Source organism: Pundamilia nyererei, unplaced genomic scaffold (assembly GCF_000239375.1).
Source record: "Pundamilia nyererei isolate P.nyererei 1_Seehausen unplaced genomic scaffold, PunNye1.0 scaffold00035, whole genome shotgun sequence".
Taxonomy (NCBI): Eukaryota; Metazoa; Chordata; class Actinopteri; order Cichliformes; family Cichlidae; genus Pundamilia; species Pundamilia nyererei.
The window spans coordinates 588119-601917 of record NW_005187436.1 but is presented as its reverse complement, the minus strand read 5'-3'; the positions used below and the strand labels follow the sequence as shown (position 1 = coordinate 601917).

The window sequence follows — 13799 nt, the reverse complement described above, 5'->3', positions numbered from 1 at the left end:
AAACCTTAGACTCAAATGTTAGAACAGGCTTTCCCTGCAGCACGCCGTGCAATAAATACTCACAAAGAAAACGGCGGCCGTTACAACTTATGTCTAAAAATGTATAGCTTCATGCATCGGTTAAAGCACTCGACTCCAGGTACACGACGCCCAGCTGGAGACACTTCACCTACACGAGATTCACAGAATTTACAGAAAATATTAAATTTTTTGTGAGTTATATCGTTATCGGGACAATAGATGTTTTATATTGGGATATGAGATTTTGGTCATATTGCACAGCCCTAATGTTAATCTAACAAAAGTTTTAATGTTATTAATCTGTACTGCCCCACTATGCTGTAAACAGTGACCCTGCCACTAATGACAGATGCATCAATGTTGAAAGGCTTATTAGCTATCACCTTTGATAATGAATACCTTGTCTACTTCACCTCTTAAAGAATCCACCAATCCAGATCAAAAATCCAGAGAAAAGTAATAAAGTCTCAAGAAGATATAACATCTGTAAAGCAAAGCTCTGCCTTGGACTTGCTGTTTATAGTGATTGGAATAGCCTACAACAGAATGTGCACTGTATGGAAAAAACCTTGATATGGAAAAGATATGGAGAAGTCCATATCTTTGTTTTTTGATTTTTTAAGAGCCGATCTAAATAGTTTCAAATAGAAAAATTATGCACAGTGTTCAGTGTTGGTGAACATATCCTAACAATACTGGTCATGTGACTAAAATGGTTTGTCGTTAGTTTTGAACACAAATGTTCTCCTTTGCACTACCACTTCAAAAAACGTGTCACTGGGCAGGGAGGAAATTTTGTAATGTTTTTAAAAAAGAAAAACTCATGGTTTTTAGACTTTTTTGCACCTTTTTTTTTAGTTTTACTTCGAGTTTCCTCTGAAAAGTACGTCTTTCTATCATAGAAAAAAATTATGCCAAATGAGCATTTCCTTTAAATAAAATATTAATCATCACGAGATATATAGTCTTATAATTTTAATTAGATGCTTTTTAGACAATGAACTCTCCTTACATATAATGCACCCAAACTCACCAGCAAAAAGGCTGAAAGTCTGTGAACTTGGCCCATCCCTTCTCCTCGGCCTCTGTTGCAGCTGGCTGAGACACTGGAGCGTCCCAGGCTGAGAAGCCCGCTCCTGCTGCAGGAGCCTTTGAATTCACTTCTCCAAAGTCTGCTACCCATCCAGTGCCTGAAAAAAACAAACAAACAAGAGCATACATACATGACATGTGACACTTAAAACCTGCTTTAGACCTAAAATACAACTACGGCAAAACAATTATACACGATTACACGATATATCATATCTCACTCGTTGTTGCCTCGGTCTGGTTCGGACTTGCAAAAGGGTCCAGATCATATTTAGGGTCTTCTCCCTCGTCAGAGTCTGAGTCTGCTGCTCTGCTGGAGCTCTCACAAGTTTCTGTCATGTCACAGGTCTTACTGGTTGCTTGGCTTTGGGAGGACTGTGACCCACCAAACCTTGAAACATATGAAATTTGCACGGAATGCAAAACCATCATTTTGAAGCAAAAATAATGATAATAATAAATATGTTGAGAGCATCTTTATTTAAAGCCATGTAGTTACCTGTTCCGGGACTTGGCTTGTGTTGCATAGTTAATCTCCTTCTCCTCCCAGATGTCCTCCTCCTCATCATCAAAGGGCTGAATCCTCTCTTTGGAACAAGCCTCAAATACAGCTGTGTTAGCCTGTACAAAAAACAAACAAAATAATTAGCTGTCAGGTTTGTTTTCTGAGCTTCAGTGCCTAAAAACAAAAAACAATGTATAGTTAAGAATGAACAAAAATATTTACAGCCTAAGGAAAGAAAGAAAACCCCTTTAAAATCAACTTACACTGTCATGGCCAGCATCAATATTGATATTAATCTCTGCAATCCGATCAAAAGTTGCCCTGCAAAAAGAACCAGGATTCACACCCTCCGCACACACGAGTGAAATAAGAATAAACCATCACTTGAGAAAAATGTCAGCTAATTTACCCAATGCTGTCATCATGATCAGTGAACTCCTCATCATTAAAGCCAAACTGATCCACAAAGTTAGCTGTCATCTGCTGGATCTGGTAGTCTGAAAAGGCCTAAAAACAGATCATAACAAATATAATTACAGCACAAAAGCCCATAAGAGAAGCAAGAAATATTTTAAATATGTGCTTATGTGTGTGTGTACGCATACCTGCTGTATTGTCAGTTCTTTGGGGAAGGGGCTCTCCATATCATCCTCTGAGGAAGGACGAGGGTTGCCAGTGCCAACCTTAACATGGAAAGATCAACACTTGTGCAGTGCTTAAAACTCTGAATGTGTGTGTAATGAAAAACAGGTTCTTAATTCTACAGATGTGCACGAATTAGGATTTACCAGGTCTATGGTGTTCTTTCTGTTGGTCTCAGACAGCGTTTGATCTACAAAGGTTTCCCAGCGCCCTCTGTAGTCCTCTGGCAGCTCTACATGCAAACACACAACAGCAGCATTATGAAAGCCATAAGCCAGTTTGGTGTGATTTGTGGTAGTTACTGCTTTCTTCCACACAGAAATGTGTCCACAAACACATACACACCTGCAATGAGGCTACTGATCTGGGTGTGAACCGGGCCTTTCTCCAGATTGTGCACCACTGTGTTGGCGATCCTGGTCAGATGCCCCATGTAGCCTCGTCGCATACCACGATCTGACCTGAATAAATAGATATGACACTTGGAGAAACCCAGAGATTACCGCCAATTGCCACAAATTCATGTAAAGATCTCAAAGTTACTTACTGAATTTTATCATTTCCTTCCCAAGCCTCTAGAATCCTTTGGACGAGGTGGCAGTGCTGAAACAACTTGGGAAACAAAAACATTGAGTCAATCAGTTATTTATTTATTCCGAAAGAGATGCCACATTGCCCATTCTTGTAGATCAACCCTTCTACTTCACAAATACAAGCAGAGACACTCACATGAGTCACCATTAGGTTATGAGCAGAGTTTTCAGATCTGTCTGATAGTTCAGAAGTCGGGGTCTCGTTCAACTCCTGTTCTGGTGCTGCATCTGGATGAGGCTTGACTTTTTCCTGGGTAACCAAGCCAGGCTGAAGTCTCATTTCGTGGGCACAGGGCCGGACGATAGCAGCAACACAAAGCTCCACTTGGAGATGCAGAAAGTTGTTCCAGGTGTACTTGAAGAACAGGTCCTGTATTTTTCAAAGGGGTATTTAACACGTAATGTTTTCTCAACATAAATAAATTGTCAAAAGTGCAGCAGATTTTCTCACCAGAAGGAGGTTCAGTGTATTGAGTCTGCAGAGTTCCTGTGCTACGACTGCGTGGCTAGCAGAGCTGGTATAAAGCAGAGAAGCCACTAGTCTGGCTACGTGCAGACGCGTGTTCCCCAGCGGTTCCTCCAGCACACCCAAAGTCGTCAGCATAGGCTCTCGCTACATGGATAAAAGGCAGAGGAATTTGGGGAAACACGATCTAGAGGTTTTTGTTTTGTTATACAGGTCTGACTACTGTACAACAACGGCATGTAAACAGCAGAGACTCAAACATACCTGATAAAGAAAGAGGCTGGTGGAGCAAGCAAAAGAAAGCCTGCGTCATGCAGCATGACTTGAGCTAAAAGAGCTTGCACTTTTATACTGCGCAATTTCATCATTTTTGAAACTGAGCACTAACACCTTGATGAAATACACAGGGGATTCCTGATTTTCCATACAAAATGGAATGTATGTGGACAGACTGAATTTATTGATACCTGATTTCCTAAAAGCCTGTTCTCACCTAGGGAAACGCTCACACAACAATCTTAAATACCCTCAAGCGGCTACATTATCATTCATCATAGAAAGACTTGTCTATGTACCTTGGGTGGCTCCAGAAGTAGCTGGTGGAAGTGTATCAAGTGTGGCTGGATGGCCAACAAAATACTGCTGTTAACAGTGTAGCTTCTCTCAAATCCCTGAGCATCCATTACACCATCCACCCTGCCATAAAGACAGAGGAACAAAAACAGAAAATTCAAAATAGATGTTGGGAAGGCTTAATAAATAGGGATATAAAATAAACTTTAACAAATGTTTGAAAAGAGATTAAAATGCCCAAATTTTAAATGACAAGGCTTGTCAGAGAGCTTTGTAAAGAGAAACTTAGCTGGAATAGCTTCACACTGTTAGAAATTGTTCGAGGTTTCTCACTTACACAGGCCTCCTGATCTCCAGTAAGGTCAGAAGAACCTGAATCCCGTTGACGATACAGCTCTCAGTTCTCTCTCCTGAGAACATATTCTGCAATAACTGCTCCACGCACTCCTGCCTGTATAAACAAAACAGAGTACGTTAGTATCGCTGCATCCTGTTTAGAGAGCATAAACCTGCGTGCATGTGAGTCTTTCCAACTTACGATTCAAGCACAGTCAGCAGTGGGTCAGGCTGTGAAATCTCTTGGAGCTGGCTGGCCTGGTCTCTGCTCAGACGAATGATATCACACAAAGTCTGCGATGCATTTGACTGCCTCTGTGTTGGGGAAAAATCAAACAAACAACAATCACATCTGGACACTCAGTCTTATGAATGGTTTCGTTGTGAATAAAAGCAATGGCACACTTTTTAAAAGCAAAATAAAATATTTGTTAAATTTAAAAACTATGAAATTTTCCACTACCTCTTCATCCCTCTCAGGGTGAATGAGCTCTATGAGTCTCTGGGCCAGTTTTTGTTCATTCAGCCACTGTTGAGAAAAATATTGCTTTACAACTAGACAAAAAATAATAATAATTAAAAATAAATAAATAAATAAATCAGATTTATGTGAAATTCTGAATGTGGGTCTATTTGTCTCGTACAGTAAGTGTCTCCAGTCGTAGAGGCGGTGGCTCCACACAGCTGATAAGGCGTAGGAGCACATCCATCATGGCTGACGTGTCAATATGCTTCAGGACCAAGGAAAGAAATCCATCCTTCTTCTGCAGGAAACTAATCACCTAAACAGTACAGAAAGCAGAGAAAATAATGATTATACAAAACAGGAAACTGAAGAATGGGATAAGGAGCTTGCTGTCAAACAAGTGGTATTATTTCTCAAGACTGACTCGCGCTGCATAAATGTGACACTATTTCCCAAACGATATACTGCTATTTGAGCAATACAACTTGAAATGCAATAAAATCTAACACTGTGGGTGACACCGTAGTACAAAGACAGATAAACCATTATAGACACACACTTATTATTATTTTTTGTAACTTTGTAATATATTGTAATGTTTAATTAAATTTGTTACTGTTCTTAATGCATTGGAGCAACTATAACCACATAATTTCAAGTATTCTGATTCAGATTCAGTTCAATTATGATTCAATTCATCATGAGCGACTGTTCGGGTTGTACTCTGTTTCACCCGGTGACAGCTGGGTTAGCGCCCTGCCCCAGTGACTGTCGCTTATGGTCATGAGATAGGTGAGATAGTTGCCTTACTTAAAGTCTTAAAAAGCTACTCTAAAAAATCTGAAACCCCACATCAGAATCAAATGAGCTTCTATTCACACACACAAATATATACAAAGTTCAGAGCAAATGAAATGTAGAGGTAATAAGCTTTCTTTATGTTTTAGTTGGCTTAATACAAGCAGGAATGTTAGCCTTAAATGGAAGACTATATAAGCTGCAGTCCAGCCATTCATTTTTGAGTTAAGTTGTTTTGGACAATAATGGTTCACTAAAATAATTCCCTTCTGATACGGGACAGTTTTGATTATGTGTTGTTTCATAAACAAGCAATCTTACACTAAAATCATCAACTCGGACACTAAAAGGGTAAAACAAACCATGCATGTTGGCACCTCAAAAGAAACAGAATTTTAAAACAATTTTGGGTGAAAGTACATTTTTTGTGAGTATTTTCCATTAACTTGCCTCAGACTTATTAAATGACAACAACATCACAAAAATGTAACCGTCATCTTTATTAAGCATGCCCTTTTGATGTAGCGGTGTACGTGTGTGTTACCTGCTCAGTCTTCCGTGTGATGAGGTTCCCAATAGTTTTGCTAAAGAAGGATGCCAGGAGGGGGTTAAGTGGGGATGGCTGCTCCAGGAAGGCATACAGGCTTTCCAGCAGTGGCTCCTCATTACCCAGCTTATCATTGATCACTCCCACATCACTTGTCAGCAGCTCACATGCTATATTTGGATACCTGTTGTAAATGGCATGGACATATATTGCAGTAAAATGATGGAGGAACAAAATTATTGCCATATTTTCCACTTCAAAGAAAAACAAAACAAGATAAAAAATTACCTGGACAGGACTTTCATTGGTTTGCTGGCAACCGGGCAATTAAATAGTTTTGCTAATTTAAGGGAATCATTTCTGTTCTTTTAGTCGGATTAAAAACATTGTTTAAGCAAATCTGAATCCTCTTAAAATCAAGGCTCATCTACAAAGTGGCTGGTAATGGATATATAATGTAGTGCAGCACCAGGAATATATTTTTACTCTGAATATAATAAACTACATTAGAATATTCTACACAACAGCACCTACTTGAAGCGCTTTGTCTCCTCTACACCAGTAGGGGGCTCTGTAGTAATCAGTCGAACCAGCTCCTGCATGCTCTGGTCTTGGCACAAGAGCACAAGAAGCCTGCAAAACCACAACGGTGACATAAGAAGCACAACTTATTAATTTAGTAAGCATTACAGCAAAGGTGATTGATTATGCAAAATGTGGTAATAATTTGCAGCTACACCAAAGTAGACATTAAACAGACCTCCTGTTTTGGGCCTTGCACTCCTGCAGCACATCCTCCTCATCCATGAGCTCAGCGAGAGTGACATCCTCCTTGTCCAGTAAAGCCTCCAGATGAGAAGATGTGTGTAAATCAAACTTCCAAAACATGACTGACGTCACCGTAGCATACACTCTGCTGTTGAGCAAAAGAGGATGTGGTGCGGAGATAAGCAACAGGATGGTGTAGAATGCATGCAAAAGTTAATTTTTGATTTAGTTTAATTTATTTATGAATGCTTACATTTGGACAAGGAGAAGTATACTCAGTTGGATCTTGCTAAAGAGCCATTTGCCTCACAGACACTGTGCAACCTGTACATCAGAGACAATATTCATTTGAGTATAGCGAAGGTGGAAACACACCCACTTTACTCATTCTAAACACCAGACACACCAACCCAGCAGAGTTGCCTTCAACCCAAAAAAGGGAAGCAGCAAAATGAACAACAAATGTTGGAGAATCATTTACAGTAATATTGCCTCTGCCTTCTTCAGAGCTAGATGAAGGGCTGAACTCAGGCTAAGAGGCTTGGACTCCTCTCTGGAAAGAACAGGAAGCAATGCATCTGTAATTGAGTTACTGCTGCTCATTCGTGTATTAACATTAACCACTTTGCTTAGGGAAGGGACTCACACATGCACTTGCATCAGCAAAGAATGACTGGAGATAAGAAAGATGCACACACTGACCCTTCGGTGACAGAAATGCCTGAGTATGGGAGGTTTCTGGGAGCTAGCAAACTTGAGTCTAGGTGTGGTGGTGATGACAGCTGAATATTGTAAGAGGCAGGAAATGTTGCTTGCTTTGTTAAGGCTTTAAATATTCACCTAAAGCCACCCCACCCCGCAAACTAAACCAAATCAGACCACACTTTGTACGAAGCATCCATCATGAGTCCATTATCTCTTAGATGCAAACACATGTTTACAAACAAACTCTCGTCAACGCGAGAAAACAAGAGGGTAGCGTATCGTTTTACAGCACAAAATATGGCTGGAAATAACTTACACATATCTAGAGACCATTAAAAGTAGTTGCATAACATTGAACGGTGTCGGAGTACGCCACCCTTGTGTACACATCCCTTGAACAAACACGCAGGGGATAAACAGGTGTCTCGGGAATCTGGGTTTACAGATTCGTCATTGCCATCTGTGGATTTTAAAATTTAATACAACAGCATAACCGTGACAGGCCTGCCAAGGCGTCCTAAGAGCAGCTGTAAACGGTTACTCTGAGCTGTTAGCGGATTTTAGTTATAACAGGGTAACAGTCAAGTCAGCGTGGAGCCGTGTTAGATAGCGAATCCGTGCATTTAACTCCACGTTAACTTATCTCCTTTATCACTGTCTCCCTTAACCACTTTCACTTACCTTGACTGCAGATCGTAAAGCAGCCCGCTAGCAAAGCAAGCAGTGCAACAGTCGAGTTGCTAACACCCCCCCCCACAAAAAAAATAAAAAATAATTATTTCTTACTGGAGACAAACCACATTCAGATTAAAGCTAATATAGGTCAGTATTTATCGCCGCTGATGAGCTAGGTGGTCGGACGACGTGCTCCTGATTCAGACCTAGCTTGAAGTCACCGTCTTCTGATCGCTTGCACAGGCTTTACGTTGGGCTACACATGTTTACCTCCCAAAAAGACATACCACCGTTACCTTTGAGCCATTGTTTAATCTGTGGACATCTGGAAGCTGAACTGCAACTCGGCGACTTTTGTTGTCAGGTCACTCGGAGGCCCATCGCAGCCTATTCAGGGCTGCGCTGTTAGCTTAACGATACTACCCTTTCCACCGGCTGCAATGTCATTTACACAGCCGTGTTACTCAGCGGCTAGCTCTGCTGCTGCTGGGAGGGCTGTGTTGACACGGTGTAAATTATTATTCAGGAGTCCAAAGGACCAAATAGGGAAAAAAAATACATAAAAATAGTCAGGTTTGGAAATCAAAATGGCGACTACCTAAAACCTAAACGTAATCAAAAAGTTCGGCTGTCCATCAACTGTGTAAACATCCACTAAGTCCATATTTATCTGCTGTCATCAAGCACTGCAGCAACATTTAATATTCACATCCATGCTCTCAAACATTTTTTTTTCTTTATGAAAATAAACACTTTAAGTTTAAAACTGGGGTGAAGAATGCAATAATGCATACATGAGCATTTATTTAATATTGCAGGAAAATTATTTAGTTGTGCACCTAAAGTAAGCGACAAGTGCAGGGACTGTCTTTTCCGGCTTGATTTTTTTACGAAAACTCACACCTGAACATGTCCCTTTCTACCTGCACATGAATTCCCACCGTGTAGGGTTACGGGTCTGAATATTCATTAATTATATTTTGTCTTAAGCTGCACCGTGGAGCTGTATCACAGGGTGGAGTCACTTGTTTCAGTATGCTTGTTTCAGTTTAGGTTTTATTGCTGAAAAATGTTTAGTTTTGCTTTAGTTTATTATGAATGAACGAGTTACTCTCATACAAGCTTTCTTTATTCTGCTCTTAAGGCAATTTAAAAGCCACGGTTGAGGAAATATGCTGCACACCAATCTGTCTAGTAACTCAGTTTCTTTTATATTTATCATACCATTGCATGGACTGGTTTATGTGTGCATATAGAATGAGATAAATATACAGAAGAAAGGAGAGGGATAGTCTGCATTGTGTCAAATGCAAGAGTACTTGGTCAGCATGTGTTATGGTTTCCTTCTTGTGTTGTGCAGGTAGTCATTCCTGTGCCAAAGCTCATGTTTTCGGTTCCTTTGTGCAGTATGCTCCATAAGTTCTTTTTGCTCGTGGTTTCTTGTATATATAGTCTGGACTTTCGTTGTTTGTTTACTGGCTTCTTTTTTTTAAAGAAGAAGAAGAAAACGTTATCAGGCTTAGAGCCACTTGTAGTTATTAAGATTTAAGTCTAGTAAAAGCAGAAGAAAATGCATGAAAGGATGGAAAATCTTCACACTGACTGATATTTGATCAGTGATTTTGTTAAAATTACATTTATGTTGTGTCAGCCTAACGGCTATTAGGCTCAGCTTAAATAAAGACTGCAAGGCTTAGAGCTGTTGAGCGTGGTGGTATTATGGTACACTCAAAGTTCTAAAAGAAAATAACCATAACATATAATAAGTCCGGAAAATGTATCTTCTGGGACATATTTTTAACCAGATTACCAATGTGGAAAGTGTGACTTTCATGCTTTAAACAATGTTTTGTAACAGATTAACACAGTCCCTAATGTATTTTTTTTGTAAACACACACAAAATCGGTGATTAATTACACGTATATCATACACATTAAACGAAAATGTATTTGTTTTGGAATAATAAGTATGTGCCATGTTTCAGCATCTTTTTGTCATGGGGTGTTTGTCTGTGCTGCTTCTGGCAAAAGTCCGGACAGTCCCAGCCGGTAGATCCGCGTATCGTCGCACAGCTGAACCTCCTCCGGAGAAGGTCTCTCTGTAGTTGCCGGTTAGCGTCATGTCGGGCGTTGTGGATACTAAATTGTACGACATCCTCGGAGTTTCGCCGTCTGCGTCTGAAAATGAACTTAAAAAGGTACGTAAATGCTACAGTGAAATGAATGTCTTGGAGTTCAAACAAAATTGAAAAAAGAGGAAGAGAGGTCACCAGAGCAAATGTGGCCTACAAACAAGCTAATGGATGTTTAGCTAGCTTAGCCAGTAAAATGAGCTGGATAACAGCGGGATACATCACCGGACTTTTAAACATAATTTAAGCGACACATTGGCATTAAATGATTGCTTATAAGTGTTTCTAAATACGTGATAAGGATGAAGTTAGTCTCTTTGAAAACAGAGATAACACTGGTAAACACGAGTGTGATAGCTTGCCGGCTACTAATGCTAAATTCCAGCAAATAGTCCCCACCAACTCAGTAACGAAACAACACTCGCTAAACGAGACACTTAGCTTAATAAACTGCCAACCCCAGTGTAATACTTGATCATGCTTATCAGTATTGATGTTAGGCAACGCTATAAACAACGTGTGTGATGGTCACAAGCTAACGTTCATGCCACCATTCGTGCTGCTACATTAGCCAACGTCCAGGCGTTATTCCCTTTAAAATCCATTCAAACATCAAGCAGATGCTAATGGCTCATATTTGACAACTGCTGCGTCCTCTGCAAAACCCGACATAACACAACTTATACAGCTTGTGTATTCATCTTATTTTTGTCTCGTAATAAAGACCTTGTATTTCCGTCTATCGGGATTCAAAATAACGCTGGAAAGTCAAAAGCTGTTAATATTTGGAAGCAGTGTTGTTGAGTTTCTGACATGTTACATGCAACCATGATCTTGACTATGTCCTGTTGTTTTAGACAGCAAGCTAATTGAAGCGTCTTGCTACAGGCACATGAGCTTAGGTCTGTGACCCAGCTTTCTTCACGCTGATTTTTTTTTTTTTTTTTTTTGGTTTATTACAGGCCTACCGCAAATTGGCCAAAGAGTACCACCCTGACAAGAACCCTGAAGCTGGAGACAAGGTATGATGCACCAAAACAGTAGTGTTAGCAACAGCACCAAAGGATGCTCAGTTGATCAACAATTGGGCATGCAGAAATGATGTCGCCTCCATTTATAATGATCACATAGCCCAGTGCTTTGAGGATTACTCCTAGGCACAGATTAGAGTACAAAATGTGACACAGGCTTTCCACTAGAGAAGAATGCTTTTTAAAAATATATTTATTTCTCTATGACTCAAATCTTAAAGCCTCTTTTAAGTCCTTTGTGCTTTGTAAAAGGGAACTGTTGTTGAGGTGCACTGAATTTATTTTCTTCATGCACCAGTTCAACCTGTCTGATTGTGCTTTGTTCATTTTCCAGTTTAAAGAGATAAGTTTTGCATATGAGGTATTGACAAACCCAGAAAAAAAGGAGCTTTATGACCGCTATGGAGAGCAAGGCTTACGGGAGGGAGGAGGAGGAGGACCTGGCATGGAGGATATCTTCTCTCACATTTTTGGTGGAGGACTGTTTGGGTTCATGGGGGGACAAGGAAGAGGACGCAATGGAGGCAGGAGGAGAGGAGATGATATGGTACACCCGCTGAAGTAAGTGTTGTTGTTTGATGGATGCTTCAGTGGATGGTGCATATGTAATGCAGTATGTGTACTTACAAATCGTGTTGTTACAGGGTTTCTCTTGAAGACTTGTACAATGGTAAAACCACAAAACTGCAGCTCAGTAAGAATGTGCTGTGTAGTGCCTGTAATGGGTGAGTTTCCTTTTTGTTAAAATTATATTGATTTGTAGTTTTTAAGGCTGTCTGATGAATGATTTGCAGTTGCTCTAAATGGATAATAATGCTGATACTTTATTGTTGGCTTTTAGTCAGGGTGGTAAGGCAGGAGCTGTGCAGAAGTGTGTAGCATGCAGAGGACGGGGCATGAGAATCATGATTAGACAGCTGGCCCCAGGAATGGTTCAGCAGATGCAGTCAGTCTGCACAGATTGCAATGGGGAGGGTAATGTATCCCCACACACCTGCAAACTGACATTAAAAACAAAGTTAATGTACAAACCGCAGCAAAACAGCTCTCTGAGGTCTTCTATTCTGTGTGTGGTTGTTGTCCAGGTGAAGTGATAAATGAAAAGGACCGCTGCAGAAAGTGTGAGGGTCATAAAGTCTGTAAGGAGACTAAGGTTCTTGAAGTTCACGTGGACAAAGGCATGAGACATGGACAGAAGATCACATTCACTGGAGAAGCTGACCAAGCACCAGGCATGGAACCAGGAGATATAGTTCTGGTGCTGCAAGAGAAAGAACATGAGGTACCCCAAAACAGACAGCTCCTATTGATTACAAAACTGTTTTTAATAATAGAATCACTTGGATAATGAATAAAGTCTACATTTATCCAAGCGATTTGATGTAATGAACCTAAGCAACAAATATGGGTTTTATATCTCAAATAGGATTTCCGCCGTGATGGCAGCGATCTTCACATGGTTCATCGTATCGGCCTGGTTGAGGCTCTGTGCGGCTTCCAGTTCACAGTCACACACCTCGACGGACGTCAGTTGCTTGTTAAATACCCACCTGGAAAGGTCATTGAGCCAGGTAAACATCTTCCCTTTACTTTAATTTATTTTTTCTGTTATGACATTCTTTCTTTTTTTGGTTGGACAGAAGGAAATTTATTGGATGAATACTTATGTTTTACTGCAAGTGTTGGTGCCAGCATTTATTTTTAGGACAGCATAAAAGAGAGAATATAAACATCTAATGTGAACCAAATTGAAAACAAAATTAGATTGTTTTAACAAGTCACCTTGGTGTTGTAGAATTTTCTGGTAATTTCTCAAGGTTGTGGTATATAATTAACTGTCTTGTGAAAAAGCTGTCATTGTTTCAAGTTGTTGAGAATACATATACTTTTTTGGGACATTTCAAACTTAACAATGTAAAATCTAACACTAGTTTTCTAAATAAACATGTAACTATAAAACTGCATTTGAGTTAAAACTGTGGCATTAGCATGTATGATAAGCACAGACACATGTATAATCTAAGTCTTAAAATATCGTTTGCATGACAATTTTGACAACTTGCACCATAGTTTATATTATATTATATTATATTATAAATTCCAGGTTCAGAATAAATATGGAAACCACAGGCTGTATATAAAAGATGGATGTAGCTTCCATGTCAGAAAAGTCGAAATGCTGATGTATAGTATAACTAATTTTGTCTAATGGGCAGCAGGGGGCGACGTCACTTGTTCCCAAAAAGAAGCCTGTTTATATTAGAAAATCAACCAATTAGCGAAGTTGAGCTATGAAATTTGTGATAAAGTTGTTTTGTTTTGGGTTTTCTTTTGGTGTCTCTAGTTTCAAATCTTACTTTGAACCATTCATTATTTTAAAAAAATTTTAAATGTGAAAATATTAGACCCTATCAGTAGGGGTGCAACGATACTCGTATCGATATTGAAC

The 13799-nt window shown here is 39.8% G+C and overlaps 2 protein-coding genes across 5 annotated transcripts in view; one reads left to right on the top strand and one right to left on the bottom strand.

Annotated features, from left to right (window-relative positions):
- Positions 1 to 8840, bottom strand: part of ppp6r2b (protein phosphatase 6, regulatory subunit 2b) — a 13868-nt gene extending 5028 nt beyond the window's left edge. For 3 of the 4 annotated variants that reach the window (XM_005729877.2, XM_005729880.2, XM_005729879.2), the window contains exons 1-21: positions 8484 to 8840; positions 7061 to 7131; positions 6800 to 6955; positions 6574 to 6672; positions 6037 to 6223; positions 4873 to 5010; positions 4692 to 4757; positions 4431 to 4543; positions 4230 to 4343; positions 3895 to 4015; positions 3305 to 3466; positions 2990 to 3223; positions 2808 to 2872; positions 2606 to 2721; positions 2407 to 2492; positions 2224 to 2301; positions 2028 to 2125; positions 1882 to 1939; positions 1613 to 1734; positions 1335 to 1504; positions 1055 to 1211 (exon numbers count right to left, since the gene is read on the bottom strand). In XM_005729877.2, the coding sequence (XP_005729934.1) occupies positions 1055 to 1211; positions 1335 to 1504; positions 1613 to 1734; positions 1882 to 1939; positions 2028 to 2125; positions 2224 to 2301; positions 2407 to 2492; positions 2606 to 2721; positions 2808 to 2872; positions 2990 to 3223; positions 3305 to 3466; positions 3895 to 4015; positions 4230 to 4343; positions 4431 to 4543; positions 4692 to 4757; positions 4873 to 5010; positions 6037 to 6223; positions 6574 to 6672; positions 6800 to 6927 (2312 nt within the window). In that variant the 5' untranslated portion in view covers positions 6928 to 6955; positions 7061 to 7131; positions 8484 to 8840. The other variant, XM_005729878.2, reaches the window with a different exon arrangement.
- A 1365-nt stretch (positions 8841 to 10205) lies between these two features.
- The window catches only part of dnaja2b (DnaJ heat shock protein family (Hsp40) member A2b), a 5990-nt gene continuing 2396 nt past the window's right edge, over positions 10206 to 13799 (top strand). Inside the window, exons 1-7 of the mRNA XM_005730142.2 lie at positions 10206 to 10385; positions 11282 to 11341; positions 11685 to 11911; positions 11995 to 12075; positions 12192 to 12325; positions 12436 to 12632; positions 12777 to 12921. Of these exons, the coding sequence (XP_005730199.1) occupies positions 10308 to 10385; positions 11282 to 11341; positions 11685 to 11911; positions 11995 to 12075; positions 12192 to 12325; positions 12436 to 12632; positions 12777 to 12921 (922 nt within the window). The 5' untranslated portion in view covers positions 10206 to 10307. The remainder of the gene's footprint in view (positions 10386 to 11281; positions 11342 to 11684; positions 11912 to 11994; positions 12076 to 12191; positions 12326 to 12435; positions 12633 to 12776; positions 12922 to 13799) is intronic.